The 25100-nt window shown below is 46.7% G+C and overlaps 1 protein-coding gene across 1 annotated transcript; it reads left to right on the forward strand.

Annotated features, from left to right (window-relative positions):
- Window positions 1-5618: 5618 nt before the first annotated feature.
- LOC139677412 (uncharacterized) lies at window positions 5619-16969 on the forward strand. Its single transcript, XM_071567343.1, has 11 exons — window positions 5619-6035; window positions 7999-8133; window positions 9281-9405; window positions 9689-9757; window positions 9941-10054; window positions 11696-11811; window positions 12084-12139; window positions 13726-13778; window positions 14539-14666; window positions 15491-15647; window positions 16516-16969. The coding sequence occupies exons 1-11, from the start codon at window positions 5823-5825 to the stop codon at window positions 16592-16594; spliced, it is 1245 nt and encodes a 414-aa protein (XP_071423444.1). The 5' UTR covers window positions 5619-5822; the 3' UTR covers window positions 16595-16969.
- Window positions 16970-25100: the final 8131 nt, after the last annotated feature.

Genomic DNA, 25100 nt, shown 5'->3' on the forward strand with positions numbered 1-25100 from the left:
GGGCGGGAGCGGCCTTGGGGCGGCCGGGCTGAGGGCAGGGCGGGTGCGCAGGGACAGCTCAGGGTCCGGCACCGACACACGGGCTGGGTGCGGAGAGTACAGGGTGCCCAATGCCACCCCCTGCCATGGACAGGGACGCCTGTGCCAGCCCAGGTTGCCCCAAGCCCCGTCCGACCTGGCCCTGGACGCGCCAAGGGATGGGGCAGCCACAGCTTTTCTGGGCAACCTGTGCCAGGGCCTGCCCACCCTCCCAGGGAAGAACTTCCTCCGAAATATCTAATCTAAACCTACGGTTTGTCACTCCAAAGTCATTCCGTCAATCTGAAGCCATGCTGTTGCTCTGAAGCCATCCTGTCGCTCCATGCCCTTGTCCAAAGCCTCCATCCTTTAAGACTCCCTTCAGGCCCTACAAGGCCACAATGAGGTCACCCCAAAGCTTCTCCAGGCTGAGCAATCCCAGCTCTCTCAGCCTTTCCTCCCTGCAGAGCTGCTCCATCCTCTCTGACCATCCTGGTGCCTCCTCTGGACTCTCCAGCAGCTCCATGTCCTTCCTGTACTGCCCCAGGGCAGGTGGATCACACCTGGTGGGGCAGAGAGGCAGAATCCCCCCTTTCCTGCTGGGATCAGCCCAGGATTTGAGGCTTCTGGGCTGGGACATGTCCAGCCTGTCCCCCACCAGCACCCCCAGGTCCTTCTCCCCAGGGCTACTCCATCAGTTCATCCCCAGCCTGGACTGATCCCTGGCCCAGGTGCAGCACCAGAACTTGGTAGTGTTAAAGCACATGAGATTCCTGTGGGCACACTAACGATTTGAGAGTAAAATTGGATTTGTAGGTGCTGAGTGATACCTCACGGTGTTCCTGCTTCCCTGGGGTAGCAGGAACTGGGCACAGCCCTGGAGTCTCCATCCCCAACAGCAGCACCTCGACCTGCCCTGTGATGGCTGAATGCAGGTGCAGTGAGTTCTACTTTATAAAGGGTTTTTGCTTTATGTCTACCCATTATTTTCATGGTGATATTTCATTACAGGTTCTCATCACCTCATTACAGAGATAGAAACCTCATCCCTGAAAGTGTCCAAGGCCAGGTTGGATGGGGCTTGGAGCAACCTGGGCTGGTGGAAGGTGTCCCTTGCACATGGCAGAAGGTTGGAATGTGATGAGCTTTAAGGTGCCTTCCAACCCAGACCATTTCACGATTCTACAGTTCCACTTCAGGGAGTCTCAGGAAGGTGATTTGGCACTTCACTCAACAGCATGTTCAGCAGTTCTTCACTAAATTTGGTCAAGTTACGCTTCAACATCAGTAGTTACATTGTTTTATATGGAAATAATGCTACATGACACTCATTCCGAATTTTCCACTGTGTATTGGGAAAAATACACACCTAGTAGCTTTCAAAATTAGATGCAAAATAGCAAACTTTGCAGTGTGTGAGCTGAGGATATTTTTAAAACACATAAAAAAGCTGGAGAATGACAAACAGAAAGGATGACAAACAGAAAGGATGGATAACAGAAAGGATGGATAACAGAAAGGATGGCAACTCGGGCACACTTGTGCAGGATTCTTTTCTTGTAGCATGACCACCATCTAGTGGGACATGGGCAGCCAGTGCATAAGGGCTTGTGTGTGCTGGTAAATGCAATAAAATCCAGCTGCTCACGTGCCTTGTGTGTGCTGGTAAATGCAATAAAATCCAGCTGCTCTCGTGCCTTGTGTGTGTTCCTGCTTCTATTCTGAAATACTGGGGACTTCAGGAAGCTTCTTTCTGTGTGCAGCCTGTTTTCCAACAGCTGGATTTCACATACTGATTTCAGAAATCAGTCGATGCCAATGTCTCTGCTATTCAAATACACGTAAACATCTGCAGACACAAAATTATAAGAGCTAATCTTTTTCTAAAACTTCCTTCTCCCTCTGTGTTTTCCTTAATGTAACTACTATGTCATTTATCCAAGAATAAAAGTGAAATTTAGATTATTATGGCCAACATACCACAATTAACCAGGAGTTAACAAAAAAAGAGTAAGCTACTGTGTTGTCTTTTTTTTTTTTTTTTTTGCAATATCAGCAACACTGTTGAAGTTCTGGAGCATGTCCAGAGAAGGGAATGGAGCTGGGGAAGGGTTTGGAGCACCAGGAGCAGCTGAGGGAGCTGAGGGAGCTGAGGGAGTTCAGCCTGGAGAAAAGGAGGCTCAGGGGGCACCTTCTGGCTCTGCAATCCCTGACAGGAGGGGGACCCAGGGGGGAATTGATCTCTTTTCCTAAATAACAAGCAATAGGACAAGAGGAAACAGCCTCAAGCTGTGCCAGGGAAGGTTTAGGTTGGATATTGGGAGAATTTCTTCACTGAAAGGGCTGTCCAGCCCTGGCACAGCTGCCCAGGGTGCTGGTGGAGTCCCCATCCCTGGAGGGATTTAAAAGCACTTGGGGATATGGGTTAGTGGTGACTTTGGCAGTGCTGGAGAACAGTTGGATTCTGTTCTCAGAGGACTTTTCCAACCTGAAGGATTCTGTGATTCCATAACAGGACTGTGTGTGTTGTGCCAGAGGCCATGACCTTCAGCAGTTCCACACCTGCTCATCCATGAGAGCTTCCAATTCAGAGGAAGTTTTGCAATCGGTTTGGGTGGAACCGATGTTGAAAACTCCTCTCCTGAGTGTAGGTAGAGCCTTTGGCCACTGGATGGTGCATGGCTCGTTCCTGCAGCCCCGGGGCAGCCTAAAGTGCCACCCTCACCCAGTGGCACGGGCTAACAGCACCTCCAGGTGCCAACGCGGGGAGAGAAGGTGCATAGACAAGGTGGTTATTTGGCAATTTTTTAAAGAAACATCACATATAATGACGTATAACTTTGATACAGACCGAAACCAGGAAATTCTCTCCCAGATCTGAACTTTCTTGAAGCACAGGCACAACTGGAGCTTGTGCTACAGATGTGAGTCCAGCTGCTATTTCTGATGTAGTTTTGAAAATCCAGCCCATTATGTGTTTTTTTTTTTCTCCTGGCTTTGATTTCTGCTCAAACACTCCTCGAGAGACTTGATAGTTTTGCACAGCAAATACAGTCAGTTCTCACCACACTGCAAAGACCTTGAGAACCAAGTTGGACCTTGGAGCTGCACTTCATCTGATTTAGCAGGCCCTTGATTTCTGAGGGTGTCAAAGTGTTTTGGGGTTTTTTTTCTGATGGAATATAGTCCTATCACATCCATTTTCTTTGCCAAGCAGCTGGATTTAAAAGAGGCAGTGCTGTTTAAAGTGTTCCCTGCACAGTGAGAAGTGTGATGGGCAATATTGCAGATGTTTAGGAGCAAGCCAGCAAATTTATGCTAACTAGAAAGCCTTCAATTCAGCTAATTTAATTGTATTTTAGTGCTGTGCATCAGTCACAGGTTTTTGGTTTCCTCTTGATCTTAAAAATAAACCACTCAGTTGAATATTTTCCTCCCCACACTTTTGCTAAGCTGGGGAGCAGCTCTTAGACCTGTTCTAATACACACAGTGTAAAAACATCCATGCAAAAATCATCCCCAGACATGTCAGGACTTTGGTTCTTCTACAAGTCCTGGTGGTTTGGAACCCATTCCCACCACCAACAACATTGCCAAGATAAATTGTTTGCCAGAGATAACTTCAGGTCCTCAAACAAATTACCTAAGAATTGTTGAAACACAACTCTGCACGAAAACAAATCGTTTCCATGTCTCGTGTCCTCCTAGGAAGGAACAGGAGCTTATCTGTGTTCCAGATTCCATGGAGACACACACAATGCCTTCACATAGACTCGGGGAGTTCTGGAATGCTTCACATAGCAGAGCAACATATGGAATCTTCACGCCCCATTTATCCTCCCCTCAGAAATGCAAATCCTGAAATTCAACTGGTTTGTGGAAGGACTCCCAACAGTTTGGCAAAGGGCAGCAAAGCTGGTCCTGGGTGCATTGGGAAATAAAAGGATGAGTTTAGAGGAATCTGTCATTTGTTGTAGCCCCTTCCATCTCAGGCAGAGGGTTTAATTATGTGCATGTTTGTAAAGTCCCAAAGGTTTATCATTTGTGTGGATATTTTCCCACTGAATTCTGCTTTGTGTCATAAGGTGTTTAAATTCAAACTAATCACAGCTAAAAAGAAAAGCTGTTTTTCATAATCCATTCCCTTTGCAGCCTTTCTCTGGACTGAACCACATCTGCAGTGCTGCAGGTGCAGGGCGATAACATTGTGCCACATCTCCTATTTTTAGACTGTTTTCAATCCCTCCACAACACACTGAAGTGAGAAAATAACCTTATTTTCTCTCTGGCTCTCTGCCTACCCTACGTGGTTAATTTTAAGATGTACCCCTTTGACATTAACTGAAGCGATGGTGATTGACAGAAATTAATTTCTGAATCTCATTGTCTTAATTTCTGGTTCCTTCTGCCCTTCTCCTTTTGATTTGATGTGGTCCATGGGCAGCGATAAAGAAACACAGAACTGTTGGAGTTGGTCTCAGAAAAGAGGAACTGTGTAAAACTGAGGAACTTTAAGAACATCTAAAATGCTAAAAGCTTTTGAAGAAACAATGGAAACATAATCACTGAGGCAATGCAAGTGCACATCAGTATCAGCAAAGAGTAGATAAAGGCCAAAAAAGGAGCAGCAGAGCTCAGGAGGTTACAAAAAAACAAGTTAAATTCAGAGAAGCAAATCAAAAGAACCATAAGCACTGATCCATTAAACACAAACCACAGCAGAGGTGGTTAGAAAACCAAACTGAGGACAATTGAACCAAGGCATGAAAATGTGCAATAAATGCTTTTTCAAGTAACAGAGAAGTCTGTAGGGAGTCAAAACCACTCAGTGTGGGTTCTGGGAGCCCCAACTTTCTCCAAAGCGAGATCAGCTGCATTTCAGCCTCTCCTGAGAGGTTGGGTTTGTTTTAGTGTGGGGAAAGGAGACTAATAGAGCTGCTAGAAATGGTACCTACGAGAGGTGCCTTCTCTGGATTGGGGGGTTTTTGGTGCTTTTGATGAAATATGTGCTGAGCCTTTTCCCTGCCAGCTGGCTGGAGCCATCAGGGAGAGGAAGCAAAGGGCCCACTTACACCGAGAGCCAATAAAAAGCATCAGAAATCACAGAATAGTTTGATTTGGAAGTGTCCTTTTAAAGGTCATCTAGTCCATCTCCCCCCTGCCGTGGACATCTTCAACTAGACAACGTTGCATCCACCCCAGCCTTGAATATTTCCAGGGATGGGGCATCAGCACCTCTCTGGGCAGCCCGTGCCAGTGTTTTACCACCTTTAGTGTAAAAAACTTATTTCACGTATCTCAAATTGACTCTCCTTCAGCCATCCGTACCAAAGAGCTGGGAACATCCCCAGCTTTCATCCTCAGGGATGAGATCCCAAACCCCACCGCTCATCCCGGAGCGTTCCCTGGAAACTCGGCTGCGTCTCTGCAGGAGGAGCTGCTTGAACTTCCCTTTGATTAAAAGAGGAGCGAATGCAACTTCCCGGGCTGAGCTCGGCGGCCGGGACAAGCCCCTCGCGGAAATGCGCGATGTCGGGACGGGGCGTCGAGCGGTCCCGAGGCGGGGTTTGGCAGCGGCCGGAGCCGGGGCGGGGGCCGGGGCCGGGGCCGGAGTCAGCAGCGCTACTCGTCCCGCAGCGCTCCCGGTGCGGTGCCATCCCGAGCCGCTCCCGGTGCGGTGCCATCCTGTGCCGCTCCCGGTGCCATCCCGTGCCACTCCCGGCGCGGTCCCGGAGAGCTCCCGGTGCGGTGCCATCCCGAGCCGCTCCCGGTGCCATCCCGAGCCGCTCCCGGCGCGGTGCGCGATGCCGGCGCTGCCCGCGTTGCTGGCACTCGTGGCCGGGGCTCTGCTGGCGCTGCTCGGGGCTGGGCGAGCGGCCGCGCCCGGCGCCTGGTGCCCGCTCAAGCGCTGGGTCCTGGGCTGCCTCCTGCTCTGCCACGGCGCCTGGAGGCAGCGGGCGGCCTCCGGAGGCACCGCCGAGCCGCGCCGGCCGCGCCCGCTCCGGCCAGACCCGCACGTGAGTGTCCGGGTACCCCCCGATGCTGAGACCCCCCGTCCCGGGACCTGCTTCTGCCACACCCCATTCCCGCTGCCTGGCACCTCTGTCTCCCCTGTCCTCATATCCCTGCCCGGCACCCCCTTGATCCCCTGGCACCCTAATCCTGGAACGAGCATCCCATGGTACCCATGTCCCCCTGAAATGCCCTTTCCCTTTGAATCTGTAATCCTTGGACCCACCCCATCTCCACCTGCCACCCCTCTGCATCCTCTGCATGCCACCCCTGGGACCCCCATCCCTCAGGTGCCCCCCTTCCCTGCATCCTGGCACCTGGCATCCCTCACCACCCCCATCCTTTTCCCCTCCATCAATCCAGGGGACATCACCTTGCAGGGAGAGGGGTCACCTCTAGTCAGTCCAGCTGCTGTCAGTGGGAAAAAGCAGATGTGCTATGGCACACAGAAGCATTTTAATTTAGCACATTTAGTGAATGGAATCTAATTTTACAAGTGTATTTGTCTGCTTAGTAAATAATAAACCCTCTGTCTGATACCTGTACCTTGCCCATGTCCAGCCAAAATATTCCCTGTGCCCAGAAGGGAGTTTTGGGTGGGCTGTGCTGGGTTTTTTGGTAAGAGGGGGAAGCAGAAAGGCTCATGAGACAGGATTTCCCTTGATTTTCCTCATCAAGATTCAGCTTGCAAATGCCAAAATGAGATTTTTGATCCCAGGTAATTTCAGTGAAAAATCAGCTCACATTTCCTGGAGTTTTCGGGGAATTCTTAAGTCATATTATTTATAAAATGCATTCAGGCTTCAGTTTGGCCTTTAAGAAAAAAGAAACCCTTTCCCACAGCTTTTCCTCTCTGCTAATTAAACTGCTGCTTGGAGGGTTTGAATTAATGTACCAGTCTCAAATAGATTTGATAGGGCAGGAGTGACAACATCTTCCAAATCCAACTCACACCCAGGGTGCTTTGAGACAGAGCCAAGGGGTCTGTGCTTTCCTCTCTGCTCCTCCAACACTTCCAAGAGAGGCCTAAAACCAGAGCTGGTGTCTCTAAATTTTTCCACTAGAGTTTTATTTTGTATTCATTTCCAGATTCTGTGCCCTCAAAATCCCCCCCTTACCTTTATGCATAATAATCTGATTTTATATCATTTTACAAGGCTAATGTTTTAGAAGGTGAACTTAACCTATGCCCAGAAATCTTAATTTCCACATTCCAGCTCTTAGAACTTCACTTTGAGAGAGTTCTCCACAAATGCACATCTGAGTTTGCACTTGAACCCTTCTGTTCCAGCAGTATTAAGATTTTCCCTACATCAACTCAGCCTCTGACCATGTTAAAATCCTACATTTCCTATGACCTTCTTTCTTATCCTTTTTCCTTTTCAGTTCTGTTTCATCTACATGTAAAGTATCCCATGCACAGTTTGGAGCTTGGTGGAAAAACAGCATCTTCATGGTTGAATTTCATCCTGACAAACACTCCTTGTGAGGACACACTTTATAAGGATTTTGGTCAAGGGAGCTTCTTGTTACCAATTAATCATCTTAGTTCAGGATAATATTTCATCTTGTCCGTGGTTATCATGCTGTGATTTTCTTCCCCCTCTGGAACTGCTTCTCTTCTGTTCCTCTCTGCTCCCTGTCTTTGCCTTGGTGAGGAAATGGGCAAAAAAGAAAGGAAAAATTCTTTTGTGATTATTATCTGAATGTTGTGGATCTGAGGAATTTTTGAATCATAGAATCATAGATTAGGTTGGAAAAGACCTCCAAGATCATCGAGTCCAACCCTGAGCTGTCCAGTCTTGGGATTTCTCTGCTTCTTACAATATGTCTGTTTGCTTGAGTACAAAACTGAAAGTAAAAATGGATTCTTAAGAAGTCTATGGCAAAAAAAAAAAAAGACTGCCTGACTTCTGCCCTCCCTTTCCTGCCTGCAACTGGAGCTGACCTGCATTTCCCTTTGCCCAGGCTCTGGACTCCGTGTACTTCACCGGCTTTGCAGAGACCAACCGGAGCTTTGTGATCGCCCGGCTGGCCAAGCGCCCCGCTGGCATCTGTGAGATGTGGCTCTTCCTCAGGCTGGAGGGCATAGGGGACTTTGAAGTAAGTGTGTGACATCCAGGGGCAGGGCTGAACTCCTCTCTTGGACCCCTGGTAGGATCCCAAGGGAATCTTAATGTTCTCTGCATTGTCATCCCCATTGCCATCCCACCAGTGCTGTGTTTTCCCCCATTGCCATCCCACCAGTGCTGTGTCCAAGGACGGTGGTGGAGCCTGTCAGAGTGATGATTCTGTCTCATTTTGCTTTCAGTAGCATCTGCCACTCAGTCCCTTTTTCCCATAATGTGCAAAACCCAGCATATTTTCTAAAAAAATAGCTTGATAAGAATTTGAGCATCCAGCCTTTCCCATGAGGTGCAGCACATGGTTAATTAGTTACATTGTAGTGATTTTTTTCCTCCCTTTTTAATGAGTCAATGCTGTAAAAAAACATTGTGGAATTGCCTCTTTACAGATATCACAGAATCTCAGATTATTCTGAGTTGGAAGGACCCACAAGGATCATCAAGTCCAACTCTTAAGTCAATGCCCCACAGAGGGGATTGAACCCATGACCTTGGCATTGTTACAACCAAGTTTTAACCAACTGAGCTAAACCAGAAAGATTTTAGGGATTTAAAGCACATCTACTTCATTCTTGCTGAAAAGAAAACTGTATTAATCACATATTTTGCCTGTGGATTTTCCTTTTTTGTTAATAGTTGGCTACTGAGGAAAGCAGAGAAAATCTGACACACTCAACTATCTCTATGCACACATTTCTTTTGCTAAGTAGCCATGACCAGAAAAAGCAGGAGAAATCCTATTTGCAGAATATAGAAAAAAAAAAGAAGAGAAGAATGATGTGCATTATTTTGAAGTTTTGAGTAATATTTAGTATAATAAGATAGTTTGTAGCTTTGTTTCTTAGAACTGACAGCCAAATTCAAGATATTCTGGGATCTTTCTGTACAGCAAGAGGCAGAAACTCTTTTATAGAGGGGAACAAGGCATATTTTTCAGAGAGAAGATGAAGAGTTTGGGGAGCTTTCATGCATTAAAATCATTCTAGAGTTTCATCAAATTGAAGCTGAAAAGAATTCAACCCCTTGTTCCTCCTGCAGAGGACCATCAGAGGAGGAATCCACTCCTGTTGCATCCTCACAGTTGAATCAAACCAATATTTACCTGAAATGTTTCCTCTTTTTAGCACCCACAACATCCCAACATGATGGTGCAGGATGAAGCTGAAGAGGCCTGGAGTGGTGGAGGCCTCACCATTGAATACCTGGAGGCCCCAAATTGCTGGAAAATCAGCTTTGATGGATTGCTCAGGTATTGCAGCATTCTCAGCTTCCATTTATCTACACTTCAGGCCAAGGCTTTGTCAGCACCCTCTGGAATTCTATTTAACCAACTTGAACCCAAAGCCATTTGGTAACTAACACAGACTGATTTTCAAGGACTGTAAATATCTCTGGTGGTATCACCATTCTACCTTAGCACACAATAACATCATTTTTCTGCATTGTTGTCCATTCCATCCATTCCCAAACATGTGAGGAACATTTTGCTGGTTGTTTAGGAGTGATATAAAATTATGGTGCTTTTCTTCCAGGAAAGGGTCCTACAGACAGCAGTGGAGTGAAGAGGAAGGTGAACTTGTGCCAGTTAAATTCACTTTGCAGTAAGTGTTTCCCCTTTGCTTTGGGTTGTACAGTCAGCTCATGGTTCATTTAAAACGCCAAAAATCAGAGTTTTCCAATGAAATACAAAGATTAACTCTGACAGAGTAGCAAGTGCACAACTTGGCATGGTGTGAACTGAAAGCTAATAATGTTTTTTTTTATTTCTTCCCCTCTTTTCCTAGTTGGGAGAACTTCACAGAAGTTTTTAACTTTAATGTTGACAGTCACCCAGGCACATTTGCACGAGCTCTTGCCCAGGAACCGTGGACCATGGAGCTCTTCCAGAGGGTCAAAAAGTGAGAGGCAAGATTTATGTCCTCTGGGGTTAACAGCAATTTTTCTGCAGGTCTCTTCAAGGTCTGTTGTGTGTTATAGTTGATTTTAGGAAGTGGGTTTAATTTGAAGTGTCTCCTGGTTTCAATACCACACCAGACCTGGCAGCCTCTGAGGAGGGTCCTACACAGAGACAGGATCTTCCAAAGATGTGGATGAACAAACCTGCCCAGAGTTTTGCTCCCTAAAACCTTGGCCATTTGGAATATTTATTTTGCCTTTTTTTCCTTGATTTAGGCAGTTTCCAAAGTCAATGGTTCAGGTATAACTAAAAAATTAAATATAATTATGTGAAAGAAGAGCTAAAGTGGGTGTTTTAATTATTATACAAGCTTTTAAGTGCTAAAAAATGAGAAGAAAACAGGAGTGTGTTGTCTAAATAAATGCTGGAGACATATCTACCAATAACATATGGTCTTTGGTGAGAGCTGCTGATTTCTAGTTGGGAGGGAGTGTCGACCTGCTGGAAGGCAGGAGGGCTCTGCAGAGGGATCTGGAGAGACTGGAGAGATGGGCTGATTCCAATGGGATGAAGTTCAACAAGGCCAAGTGCAGGTCCTGCCCTTTGGCCACAACAACCTCCTGCAGCGCTCCAGGCTGGGCACAGAGTGGCTGGAGAGCAGCCAGGCAGAGGAACCTGGGGGGACTGAGGGCCAGGAATCTCAACAGGAGCCAACAGTGTGCCCAGGTGGCCAAGAAGGCCAGTGGGATCCTGGCCTGGATCCAAACTAGCGTGGCCAGCAGGCCCAGGGCAGTGACCCTTCCCCTGGACTCTGCCTTGGGGAGGCCACACCTTGAGTGTTGTGTTCAGTTCTGGGCCCCTCAGTTGAGGAAAGAGATTGAGGGGCTGGAGCGGGGCCAGAGAAGAGCAACGAGGCTGGAGAAGGGACTGGAGCACAAGTGCTGTGGGGAGAGGCTGAGGGAGCTGGGGGTGTTTAGCCTGGAGAAGAGGAGGCTCAGAGGTGACCTCAGCACTGTCTGGAACTCCCTGAAGGGAAGTTCTGGCCAGGTGGGGGTTGGTCTCTTCTCCCAGGCACTCAGCAATAGGACAAGGGGGCACGATGGGCACAAGCTCTGCCAGGGGAAATTGAAGTTGGATATCAGAAAAAAATTCTTTACAGAGAGAGTGCTCAGGCATTGGAATGGGCTGCCCAGAGAGGGGGTGGATTCACCATCCCTAGAGATTTTTAAACACAGATTGGCCGTGGCACTGAGTGCCATGATCTGGTAAAGGGACTGGAGTTGGCCCAAGGGTTGGACTCGATGACCTTGGAGGTCTTTTCCAACCCAATCGATTCTATGATTCTGTGATTCTAAGCAGCAACAATTTGGCAGCCCAGCATTTTTTCAAATAAAGGGTGTTTTTATAGTCTGTCAGGTGGGAATTTGCTGTTGTTTCCTCCTCAGGTGTCTCATTATTTGGCAAAACTGGAGCATGTAAAAGTGATTGTGTCAATCACAAGCACCGAGTGTGTAAAATCTGGCAGGGCTGTGATCCAAATGTTCTGAAATCTTCATTTTTGGGCTGTAAATCCATCAGAGTGGCTTCTTGAGGAGGCTTGGGGATTTGACCTGTGCTGATTTTTCTCTTTCTTTTCTTCCAGACAAAGGGAGCAGCATTTCCGACACGAGCAGTGGGGTCAGTCCGTTGGAAAAATCCAAATAGAAACCCAGGACCCAACTGAGCTTTCCCTGCGAGGGGTTCGGAGTCACTCCTATGGTAACAGCAGCACAGAGAATTCCCTCTCTTGGGAATACCTTCAGTAGGGTCTTCCCCCAGGATTAGCTTTCAAAATAACCACTTTCATCACTGGGCATGAGGATATTTCACAGGAAACACCATTAACTAGTTTGGGGACATGGATATGCTTATAATGCTCTCAGTTATTGGATAGTTCTTTCTCCAGAGTTAATGTCAAATCAAATACTAGGACCTGACATTTTCCAGGAATTGGGAGCTTTGGATTGTGTGATTCTGTTCTCTTTTTGCAGGTGTCCGGAACTGGGCTGAGATTTACCGTTATGTCATGATTTTGGCACACTTTGAAGTGGGTATTAACACACTAAACTTGTGCTGCTTGACCATGAAATTGTCTCTGAGCTTGCCAGGCATATTTAGGTATCCAGAAAGAAGGTGTTGGGAGCACTCAGTGTGCAATGAGGTGCCATCAGCAGCACTTACCAGTGTTGGGAGCAGCTCTCAAAAGCAGAGCTGTGTGTATAAAACCAGATTTTCCCACATTGGTTGAACCCTGAGATCAGCTCAATTGGTTAAAACTTGGTTGTAATAATGCCAAGGTCATGGGTTCAATCCCTTGTGTGGGCCACTCACTGAAGAGTTGGACTCGATGATCCTTGTGAGTCCTTCCAGCTCAGAATAGTCTGTGAAACCAAAAGTCGTTTGGGTGACTTGAAACTGTTTGTTTTGGCTTTTTCAAATCAAATGAGATGAGCAGCTTTACAGGATGGATTCTCAGCTGCTGCCAGTCCCCAGCCCCCAGTCCCTGCAGTGCTGCCTCCCACTAATTGGGAGCCTGAGGTGTCTGAAGCATCCTGAGCCTTGGTGACAGCACTCAGCAAATATTCCTGCCTGTGCTCAGCTCTGAGTCTCCCTTTGCCCTTGTGACTGTGCTGGAGCAGAGTCAGAGCTGCTGGCAGAGCACAGCCCAGGGAAATGCTGAGGGCTGGCCCTGCCAGCTGCCAGCCAAGCCCACCAGATGCTCCTCAAATGGCATTTCCTCTGCCAACCCAGGCGTGAGGAAATCTGTATTTCCATTAGAGGCAGCACGGCAGGAGTTAGGACTGAATTCAGAACAAAAGTCCTTTTCCCAGATATGTGCTGGCCAACACTAAAGCACAGCTTGGAAAATATGCCACATATTTGCATTTAACAGGATTTAACATGTGCCTGTGTACCTTTTAATAAACCTGTGCTGTGGCACCAGGAGGAGTTTAATCAGATATCCATCATTTCATCATAGCTAGTCAGGACTTAAAGGAACTGTGGCTGTTCTTCTCCTAATTAAAAGCCATCTGACTCTGCTAAGAGCTTTATTGCTGTTTGAAGTTTGGAGTCCTCATACCCTGAGTGTCTGTACATTTATATCATCAGAGAGTAGGCTTAAATTTGCCTCAGAGCAGCCCAAGTGGAGCATGAAGGGATCCAGACTGAAAGACAGAAGAGAAATTAGAAAAACTCCAAGATTCCTGTTCCTTCTTATTTAATATTTTTCCTGTATGCTGTTCTCAGGCATGGAATGTAGCTTAGATGTCTGGTGAGAGAAGGGCCCATCACTTTTGCACATCTTTGCAGGTGTTGTTTCCCTCCTCTTGTTGTCCTTAATGTCCTTACTTTATCCTTAAATGTTTTTGGTTGATGTTCTTGGACATAAACCTTATTTCCCTCCTCTCATTGTCCTTAATGTCCTTAGTTTATCCTTAATGCTTTTGGTTTATGTTCTTGAACTCTCATTTGCAGCCAGACTTCCATGGAAGATGTGCTGGGAGGGTTTTAAAGGATGAAGTCAGAGCATGTTGCATAACCTGAGTTCTATTCACTGCTCGAGCCAGTGAATGACCCACAGAGATGAATCTGCCCAAATTTGGCTGGTTTTCCTCTCTTTATCTCTTGCAGGATGGGACTGCAACACATTTAACAGTCATTAATATTCCAGCTACCACAACTAAGTAAGTAACCAAAGATAAAAGCACTTAAGGTGACAAAAGCTCTTAGAGGTGGCAGAAGCTGCTCTGCAGGACACCAATGTGCACATCCTTGTTTGCACCTTGAAGCCCAGTTTGCATCCACATCCTCTTGTTCCTCCCCACTCCCTTCACCCAATTTTCCATTTGCATTTAGTCCCAAGGGCAGTTTTTGTCCTCCATGGCTTCCTTTGCCCTGAGTCCCTTCTGGGCTGGTGCAGCTGCTGCTCTGACTGTCCAGATGATTCACAGGCACCACCTGAGCACTTCCAGGGGTTCAAGAAGGTGTGTCCCACTGCAGGAGCATTCCACAGGGAGCCCAGCCTTGCTGACTGGTGCTCTGTTCATCCAGAAGATTAAAGACCAATGGCCCTGAGCCCGTGGTTGCTCCAAGCCCCATCAAACCATGGCCTTGGACACTCCCATGGATGGGGCAGCCACAGCTTCTCTGGGCAGCCTGTGCCAGGGTCTCACCACCCTCACAGGGAAAGATTTCTCCTTAATATCCCATCTAACCCTGCCTCTGGCAGAGGGAAGCCATTCCCTCTTGTCCTGTCTCTTCCATCCTGTATCCCAAGTCCCCCTCCAGCTCTCTTGGAGCCCCTTTAGGGACTGAAAGTTGCTCTGAGGTCTCCCCAGAGCCTTCTCGTCTCTAGGCTGAACAATCCCAATTCTCTCAACCTTTGTGCTGGTGCAGGGGAGTTTTGGTTGAACCTGAGCTCTGCTCCATTTGTCTCCTCTCCAGCCTTGCTGTGGGTTACGTGTTCTTCCCTGATGGCAGCAAGGCTGGCATCGAGTGGTCCAACGCCTCCCTGGCTGCCCTGGCTGAGGATGGGCTCATCCAGGAGGAGTATGGAGTCAGCTTCACTGCTGGTAAGCTCAGGGTGCCCCAAGTGCCTTCAGCCTGGTGGGATGCAGCTAATTTAGGGAAGGAAAGAATCTTTGCTGGAATTCCTTTTGATCCTAAAAGCAAATCCAAAAGCTGAATGTGTGAACCCATAACACACCTGAATGAATCTTCACTGGAATTCCTTTTGATCCTAAAAGCAAATCCAAAAGCTGAATGTATGAACCAATAACACACCTGAATGAATCTTCACTGGAATTCCTTTTGATCCTAAAAGCAAATCCAAAAACTGAATGTATGAACCAACAACACACCTCAATGAATCTTCACTGGAATTCCTTTTGATCCTAAAAGCAAATCCAAAAGCTGAATATGTGAACCCATAACACACCTTACACCTTAAAAAAATTTACTTAAAATCAAAAAACCATGGAATGGTTTGAGTTGGAAAGGACCTTAAAGATCATCCAGATCCTCCTCTGTACCATGGGGTAAAATGAAGTTACAGGTGTGGTTTGCCACAGGTAAAACTGAGTGTGTGCACTGCAGGATCAGCATTCCAGGCCACTGTTCCCAGAGGGAGAGTTGCACCTTCTCTTTGTGCTGACTCTTGCTTGTGCTTGTCCACATAAATTACTTGATTTTCAGTTTTTGGGTGTCAGAACACACATCCTGAGGTGGATTCAGCAGAAAATACAGTTGAGCAAAGGTTTTACTGAAATTACAAAGCAGACAGACCTGTCACCTCTTCTAAGAGGAAACCATTCACAAATACAAGAAATACTGGGATTTTTGAGCTGAACCACCACTGAAGGCTGGTGACATTGTTCCCTTTCTTCTCTTCTCCAAGGTGGCAAGACGTTTGCTGTTTCTGCTTTGCTGGACAGGCAGACCTGCCCCGTGGTGTTCAATGGCCTGGTGGGGAGTGGAGTTTTCCATGAGTGCATTGCAGATTTCCAGCTGAATGGGTCAACTCGAGGCTGGGGCTTGGTGGAGTTTTATTACAGGTAAAATAATGAGAGGCAAGAAGGGGCCAAGAACTTCCCATCCTTCCATACTGACCTGTGTGGCTACAGCTCTGTAGGTATTTGAAGCAGAAATGGCACAGATTTTTTACCTGATGTAAAGAAATGTTGTTCATTTGGTTCTTAATGTATTTATTAAGTTGACAAATGCTCTATATATTATTTGGAAAGGAATAATTGTGCCAGCACTTCATACCTGCAGCCAACTCTGGGCACTTGTTTGTTATAAAGGTCTATGAAGGGTTTTATACAGGTCTCCATATAGGTTTAGGAGTTGGATGATCCATTCTGGAGACTGCCTGATTCTACCCCACAGCCTTTTACTGGAGTCTTTTTCTCTATGGAGTCTTTTCTCTCATGAAAAAAAAAAAAAAGCAAATTTTGTTGTTTACTTTCATTTTGCTTTTTTAAAATAAACACAAATCTTTGGCTGTCAGAGGAAATGCCTTCAGGAGATTGAGAGCTCAGCTGCTTCTGAAAAACCAGAACCACTTAAAGCACATAAAACAGGCCACTGAAGTGCCAAACCATCCCTGGCAGAACTAGAATGTGAAGCTGCTGCCAGGTGGCTGCTCCTCTCCCTTTGCTGACTGTCCAAACCTTCATGGGGGAGAGGAAATGACCCAGCACCGAAATCTCAGATAAAACCCACACAGGGCACCTTCTGCAAGCCCAGACAGTCCTGGCTTTTTCTGGATCCACCCCAGGAAGGCTTCATTTGGCAATACTGGCAAAGTTCCCATCTCATATCTGCTTCCAAACCAAAGCCATGTCAGAAAGGGAAGGGTGAGTGTCTGGTTGTCCCTCTTGGCCACGAGATGCCGACTCAGCATCGCTGCTTTTCTTCCAGGGATGAGCCTGCCCAGCTGGTTCCAAATCTGCAGCTGGGTCCCAGAACTGAAGGATCCACCCCTGGCTCTCCCCCGTGAGCATTCCCAGGCTTGTCCCAGCAATGTCAGCAAGCAGCAGCTTTCCAAAGAAATATTATTTCCCTGCAATAATGTTTGGAGTGTGGAACTCGTCACCGGATGCCGTGGAGGTCGAGGCTATGAAAGGATTTTGGAGAGAAATGAGATATATTTTGATTAGTGCAGCTCTCAGTGGTTGCTAAACCATGGTGGTCTTTGAGGAGAGGAGCTGATTGCAGGAGGAGTGCAGTGGGAGGGATCACTCCACGCTCTGGCCCTTGAAATTGTCCCTAAACTGCAGCTGCTCCCCACCACGAAGCCTGTGTGGAGCTCTGACCCAATGCAGCCCCTCTTGTGTTCTTTCAGATCTGTATTTTTGAAATAAAAGCTGTATCTTTCTGACTTCTCTGGTTGTTGCAGCCATTAAAACGTGGGAAAAAGCTATTACAGGAAACTACACAGTCTTGTCTAAGGGATGGAGTGGAAGAAGCAGGAGAAAGCACATCTGAATGAGGGGTCCTCTAGGAATAGCATTAATGGTCAGTGAAATAAGTGGTACAGACACAATTTCCCCTTGTCTGGGGGAAAACCAGGGCCTGGGAGTCCAATTTAGACTGCTCTGAATTTCTCATCATGCCCTTGCAGATGCCTCAACAATCCAGCACCCACATCAGTCAGTGAGAGCTGCTGGCCCAAAGTGCCCTGCGGTGCATTCCCTGCCTAGATGCACCTTGCCACTAAATACTGAAAATTAAACAGACTTAAAACATGGCAAAAAAATAGTTAAGTGAAAGATCTGGAGAGGAGAAATGAAGGAAAGGTGCCTTCTAGTTATAATGCCATAGAAATTCCTCCATTTAAGGAAATAGTACAATCTGTGTGCATATATATGTATTTTTATAAGCCCTGCTTAGGCTGACATTGGAGGAAACTTTAATAGCATATAAAGAAGATTTTTTTCCTTTCTGACAGTTCTTACACTTATTGTACAATGGTATTTTATGCAGAATAAGTGCAGGAGTATAAAATCCTTCCACCTGCATACCCCAATTCCTGCATGTTCCAGTTTGGGATGCAGCACTGGCCAAGGCTGGGATGGTGCCAGCACCAGTCTGGTGTGATGTACCAGGTGTGATGTGCCAGGTGTGATGTGCCAGGTGTGATGTACCAGTATGATGGACCAGGCGTGATGTACCAGGTGTGGTGTGCCAGGTGTGATGGACCAGGTGAGATGTGCCAGGTGTGCTGTACCAGGTCTGATGTACCAGGTGTGATGTACCAGGTGTGATGTACCAGGTATAATGTACCAGGTGTGATGCACCAGGTCTGATGTACCAGGTGTGATGTACCAGTATGATGTGCCAGGTCTGATGTACCAGTATGATGTACCAGGTGTGATGTACCAGGTGTGATATACCAGGTCTGATGTACCAGGTGAGATGTGCCAGGTGTGATGTACCAGGTCCGATGTACCAGGTATGATGTACCAGGTGTGATGTACCAGGTGTGATATACCAGGTCTGATGTACCAGGTGTGATGTACCAGGTATGATGTACCAGTATGATGTACCAGGTGTGATGTACCAGGTCTGATGTACCAGTTGTGATGTACCAGGTGTGATGTACCAGGTGTGATATACCAGGTCTGATGTACCAGGTGTGATGTACCAGGTATGATGTACCAGTATGATGTACCAGGTATGATGTACCAGGTCTGATGTACCAGTATGATGTGCCAGGTGTGATGTACCAAGTATGATGTACCAGGTCTGATGTACCAGTATCATGTGCCAGGTCTGATGTACCAGGTATGATGTACCAGGTCTGATACGCCAGGTGTGATGTACCAGGTGTGATGTACCAGGTATGATGTGCCAGGTCTGATGTACCAGTATGATGTGCCAGGTGTGATGTGCCAGGTGTGATATACCAGGTCTGATGTACCAGGTGTGACGTACCAAGTATGATGTACCAGGTCTGATGTACCAGTATGATGTGCCAGGTCTGATGTACCAGGTGTGATGTACCAGGTCTGATGTACCAGGTGAGATGTGCCAGGTGTGATGTACCAGGTCTGATGTACCAGGTGTGATGTACCAGTATGATGTGCCAGGTGTGATGTACCAGGTCTGATATGCCAGGTCTGATGTACCAGGTGTGATGTACCAGTATGATGGACCAGGTATGATGTGCCAGGTGTGATGGACCAGGTGAGATGTGCCAGGTGTGATGTGCCAGGTGTGATGTGCCAGTATGATGTACCAGGTGTGATGTGCCAGGTGTGATGTACCAGGCTGGTTTATCAGTGTCTCCAGCAGCTGTGAGAGAGATTCCCACTGCCTGATTTCTGACCTTGTCCCTGTTCTACCCTTGTGCCTGTGAGCACCACTGGTGCCCCTCCTTGCCCCCCAAACCACCCTGGCACATGTGCCAAGCTGACTCCCAGCTGTGTTGCTTTTGGGGTGGTCATTGGCTCAGAGCTTTGGATTTTAGCTGGACTTCTATAAACACTTCTCTGGTTACAGTGGTCTTAAGAACCACATTCTTGTGAGCCTTGCACAAACTCAGAGATGTCTTAAATCTGTCTGTGCACTTGTGGTCTCCTTGTGCCCAACCAAGGAGCTTCTAAATTACTTCAGACAGTGGTACTTTGACAGGGGGAAAGGCCTTGTGCCTCTTTTTGCACATAAGAAATCAGGGAAATAGGTAATTTTAGAAAAGTTAGGAAAATAACTGTGTTACACAGCACAGTTTGGTCCTGCTAAGTGTGGGGCTTGTTTTGCCATGATCTCAGGAACAGCTGTTCCTTTTTTCATCTCCTTCCCTCTCTTTTATTTCTTGAAGACTGAAACGTTACCATTTAGAAGGAGCAATACAGGCACATCATCAAGCAAAGTCTGTGGAGGTGTCAGAGAATGTATATAATGAGAAAAATTGGTAATTATTAATCTGGAATGACAGTTTGAGAAATTGCTGTAAAAAAAAATACCCTGTCCAAGCCAAAAATTAAAAAAAAAAAATCCCAGCAAGGAGGGGATTGGTCTGGCTGTTTGTAACTTGCAGAAAGTGGGCCACAAATTAGGGATGCTGTGGGGGAAAAGGCAGATTTTTCCTCCAAATTGTGGGCTCTGAAGTTCATGTTCCTGCAGTGGAGGAGGCAGAGGAAGATGACATAGCCTTCATCACCCTCCTTTTGTCCTCTGTCTTCATTTCTTTTGGTACCAGTGGATGGAGAATTAGAGCACTCCTGAGTTCCCTTTGGAGAAGTTCAAGCAGGGTACAGAAAATGATGGATAAACTTTTGTGCTGGCAGGTTTATTTGCCAGGTGATGAACTACTGGTTCGGTATTTCAGCTCCAAGGATTGAAAAAAATAGACTGTTGGGGGTTTTCTCCCTGGATTTCAAATTACTTTATGGAGAGCTTGTGTCCAGGACACATGGAATAACTTATTTAATTTAAAATAAATCTACCAAACCCCACGCTTTGACCATATGAAGTGGCCCTTCTCAGTGGAAAAATCCATCTTGGGAAGTGCTTCTGCAGCCCAAAAACATTAATTCTGAGAACAAAAAAAAAAAAAAAAAGGCAATAAATGCAGGGAAGTCCTGGCCAGGAGTGAAATGTAGCATGTGATGTGCTCCCATCCAGCATGAAGGGAGGCAGCTGGAGCCTCCTTGGGAGGCACTGAACACCTGGAATTCCCAAATCCTCGCTTGAGATGCTCCCAGGTCCCACTGGAGCTCACATGCCTGTGGAATTCCAAGATCCAGGACCTTCCAAGAGGTCACTGAAAGGCTGTCAGCCCCATCTAAGCACTTCCCATCAATCTGCCCTGAGCTACTGATGTCTAAATTGGTAAATATTTCATTGCTCTTATTTATTCTCTTTGCAATTTTTCACGTGTTCATAGTATAGATCTAAAGGCCATTTTCAGGGGTGTATTTCACTGGCAGAAAGAAAGGAAGAAAAAAAAAAAGGATTTATGTTGTAGCTTTACAGTTGGTGAAGGGAAGTGTAGCCCAGGGAGCTCTGTAATTTATCAAAAAAAATGCACTACGTGGCCAAATTATCTCTGCAAAGCAACTCATTATTTCAAAAATAGACTTTTCCCTCCATAAGAACGTGCTCAGCAGTCAAATAACTCAAAGACATTCCAGACAAAGTGACTGATAACCAAGCACTCCCTTCTCCCATTTACTGCAACCCCAACTCCCTCCTGTTCTCTCTTGTTTGCCATAAAAATGCACCTCTTTGTCCAAAATTACTCTACCCTGAGCTGTATCTTTTTTATGGTTGCTCTCCCACGACTCCAGGCTCAGGTGGCTGAGGCAGGTCCTCCAAAGGGATCTCTTCTGGAGGGCTTGCTGGGTCCTACTCTTCCAAGGGATTGTCCATCTTGAAGCTGTAATTAATTACAGCACTGATTGCTTTTATTCAGCATAAAAAAAAAATTCCTTAATAAAACCCCAGTGCAAGTGAAGTTCATTCTAATCTGGCCATAAAATTTTATGAGGGGTGTAAATCAAAGGGAGAAGTGGCAGCTCCTGCTCTGCAACAGTTGGGCCCTGGTCAAGCTCTCTCAGTGGAGTTAAATCCCTCCAGGAGCAATTAGCCCAACCAGCTAATTACAACCAGCTAAATAATGGAGACATCTGGAGGTGCCTGCTCTGTGCACAGGAGACTTTCCAAATATGTTGAATGCTCAATGACCTTTTTTTTTATTTATTTAATCCACAGAATGGGGGTGGAGCTGCAGATCTGACATGTCCCAGCAGCTCTGCTTGTTTATTTGTCATGTTTTCCAGGAATGATGTAGCAGGGAAAGGAGGAATGGAGGGATCAGTTGGAGTGTCCTCCTACAGCTGGTGGTAGCTCTGCTTGGGACAGCCTGTCTTGAGTGTTGACCTCAAAGGCTTTGGTCTAAGTGGCCTAAAAATGGTCCTGGGCACAATAACTTTGGTCTGTGACCTAAAACTGGTCCTGGGCACAATAAATTTGGTCTGAGTGAACTAAAAATGGTCCTGGGCACAATAATTTTGGTCTAAGTGGCCTAAAAATGGTCCTGGGCACAATTACTTTGGTCTGTGACCTAAAATTGGTCCTGGGCACAATAAATTTGGTCTGAGTGAACTAAAAATGGTCCTGGGCACAATAACTTTGGTCTGAGTGGCCTAAAAATGGTTCTGGGCACAATAACTTTGGTCTGAGTGGCCTAAAGATGGTCCTGGGCACAATAATTTTGGTCTAAGGGGCCTAAAAATGGTCCTGGGCACAATAATTTTGGTCTGAGTGGCCTAAAATTGGTCCTGGGCACAATAATTTTGGTCTGAGTGGCCTAAAAATGGTTCTGGGCACAATAACTTTGGTCTGAGTGGCCTAAAATTGGTCCTGGGCACAATAACTTTGGTCTAAGTGGCCTAAAGATGGTCCTGGGCACAATAACTTTGGTCTCAGTGGCCTAAAGATGGTCCTGGGCACAATAACTTTGGTCTAAGTGGCCTAAAGATGGTCCTGGGCACAATAAATTTGGTCTCAGTGGCCTAAAGATGGTCCTGGGCACAATAACTTTGGTCTGAGTGGCCTAAAATTGGTCCTGGGCACAATAATTTTGATCTGAGTGGCCTAGAAATGGTCCTGGGCACAATAACTTTGGTCTGAGTGGCCTAGAAATGGTCCTGGGCACAATAATTTTCGTCTAAGTGGCCTAAAATTGGCCCTGGGCACAATAACTTTGGTCTAAGTGGCTTAAAAATGGTCCTGGGCACAATAACTTTGGTCTGAGTGGCCTAAAAATGGTCCTGGGCACAATAATTTTTGTCTAAGTGGCCTAAAAATGTGTGTCCTGGGCACAATAAACCTGAGAATGGTTCATGGCTGAGGTCTTTGTCACAACTCCTGGAGAGGCTTCTGTAGGTGTCAGAAATGGATTTGAGAAGGAGCTCCATCAGATGATGGATCCCAGTGTTTTCCTTCTGCAAACCAGCCCAAGTTGTGCCCACTTGATACCTTTTGATTAACCTTTTTTTAACCTTCAAACCTCCTTTTTGGATGAAGCACAGGAAATTCCACTCTTGGTTGCTTTGTCCTGAATTGTCCTTCGAGTAAGGGCTGGATAATTGGTTGATAAAGAAAGGAAAAAAATTAATTACAGAGTTTAGGAATATTTAATAGTGTTTTGCAGAGATGAGGAGTGGGAAAGGCTCTGAGGTCACACCATGTGCTGTGCTGCTGCTTGTCTTTACTAAAGCATCCAGATCTCAGGGTTTCCTTTCCCAGTCTTGTTCCTGCTGTTATTCCAAGGCCTGTGGGTTTCTCCCAAATGTTTATAAGCTGATAAAACCATAATACCAGGAATGTTTTCCTTCCTCTATTAGATTAACAAAAGAAGTGACTTTGCTCACCATGCTCTCCACACCAAAACAATAGTTGGGAATAAATGTCATAATTCAGGGAGAGGTGAGAAAATTGTCCAGGTCAAAGAAGATAAGATGTAGAAAGAATTTCTTGAGTGGAACTTGGTTTCTTTTTCTCTCATCACAAAAAGAAATCCCAAAACAAAAACCAACCAAACAATTATTTGGCTTGGAAGTTTTGAGTGGCTCAAGTAAAGCAACCAAACACTCTTGGTCCAGGTGCTGATGGCAGATGAGTCTGTGCATCTCTGTGTGATGAGGAATGTTCTGCTCTCCTGACACTCTGTCCTTGGGGGGGCTCTGGGATCTCACCAGTGCTTTGCTGGGCTGGCAAACCTCAGTGGTGACAGCAGGAGTGACATCATGTTCAGCCCAAACATCTAAGAATAAATCCCATCAGACATTCCTGAGCCCTCTGGTGAGCAAGTCATAATTACACATGTCAGGGCAGCTTTCTGATGACACTCCTGGTAAGGCAGAGCAGCCACACAAACTGCTTTTGAGAATGAAGAGGGAGCATTTTATCTGCTCTCCACTGAGATTTTCCCAAAGCCATAAATATGCTCCTCTTGATGTGCTGTGCACTCAGAGAAACCTCGTGCTGTGTGAGGCTTTCAGAGCAAACACCGACACAGGGCAAGTTCTGGGGATGGGGAAGAGCTCTGAGCCCTCTGAGCCAATTACACTCAACTCCCCAAATCCATAAAGCATCTCAGCAAGGGAGATCAAAGTGCCTTTCATGGGAAGGAAGAGCTCTGGGTTGTCTTTTCCCCACGGGAAAACCCAGGGGAAGGAACTGTCTGGCCGATTCCACAGCGAGATTCTTTGAGTTTATGTTGGTCACGACCTCCTGTGAGCTCTGCCCAGACCTACAGCAGCCTCGGGGCTTTCTGGGGGTGGCACACAGAGCAGGCAAGAGGAAAAAAGGGGGGAAAATCTGCAAAAAAAGCTGTAAATGAAAGCTGGTAGCACCCACTGGAGGTACCTGGTGGGTGATGCATCATGGAAATGCTGAGCAATTGCCCCCAATGAAACAGCTAAAACTCTGTTTGCAAAGAACAATGAAGAGTTTTTGAGGAATTCTGTTGGACTATGAAGAATCCTCAGTTTTAATGCACATTATGAATATGCCATGATGGTCATACCAACATTTTCCCTGCTGGATTTTGGGTTTCATAGTGAGGATTGTTCAGCTCGAGCACACAGTTGGAATTGTCTGGATGTTTGGTGGAGCACCTCATTCCCAGATAATCTGATGTTCTAGGAATGATAGAAGAGCACTGAAACGAGTGATAATTACCTAAGGTAACCCTCATCTTGATGAGCTGTGGATAAATTTTTCCTTAAACTTTATTTCCATGTTTTCACATTTGCCTTGGAGAGAAAGGAACAAAGTGGCAAAGCATGGAAAAGATTCACAGGATGGGTTGGGTTGGAAGGGACCTTAAAAATCATGTTGTTCCAACCCACTTCCATGGGTGGGACATCTTCATAGAATCATAGAATAGAATCATAGAATGGATTGGGTTGGAAAAGACCTCCGAGATCATCGAGTCCAACCCTTGGGCCAACTCCAGTCCCTTTACCAGATCATGGCACTCAGTGCCACGGCCAAGCTCAGTTTCAAAACCTCCAGGGATGGGGAATCCACCCCCTCTCTGGGCAGCCCATTCCAATGCCTGAGCACTCTCTCTGTAAAGAATTTTTTTCTGATCTCCAACTTCAATTTCCCCTGGCAGAGCTTGAGCCCATCGTGCCCCCTTGTCCTATTGCTGAGTGCCTGGGAGAAGAGACCAACCCCCACCTGGCCAGAACTTCCCTTCAGGCAGTTCCAGACAGTGCTGAGGTCACCTCTGAGCCTCCTCTTCTCCAGGCTAAACACCCCCAGCTCCCTCAGCCTCTCCCCACAGCACTTGTGCTCCAGTCCCTTCTCCAGCCTCGTTGCTCTTCTCTGGACTCGCTCAAGCCCCTCAATCTCTTTCCTCAACTGAGGGGCCCAGAACTGAACACAACACTCAAGGTGTGGCCTCCCCAAGGCAGGGTCCAGGGGAAGGGTCACTGCCCTGGGCCTGCTGGCCACGCTAGTTTGGATCCAGGCCAGGATCCCCTTGG

The sequence above is a fragment of the Pithys albifrons genome, chromosome 12 (genome assembly GCF_047495875.1).
Source record: "Pithys albifrons albifrons isolate INPA30051 chromosome 12, PitAlb_v1, whole genome shotgun sequence".
NCBI classification, from domain to species: Eukaryota; Metazoa; Chordata; class Aves; order Passeriformes; family Thamnophilidae; genus Pithys; species Pithys albifrons.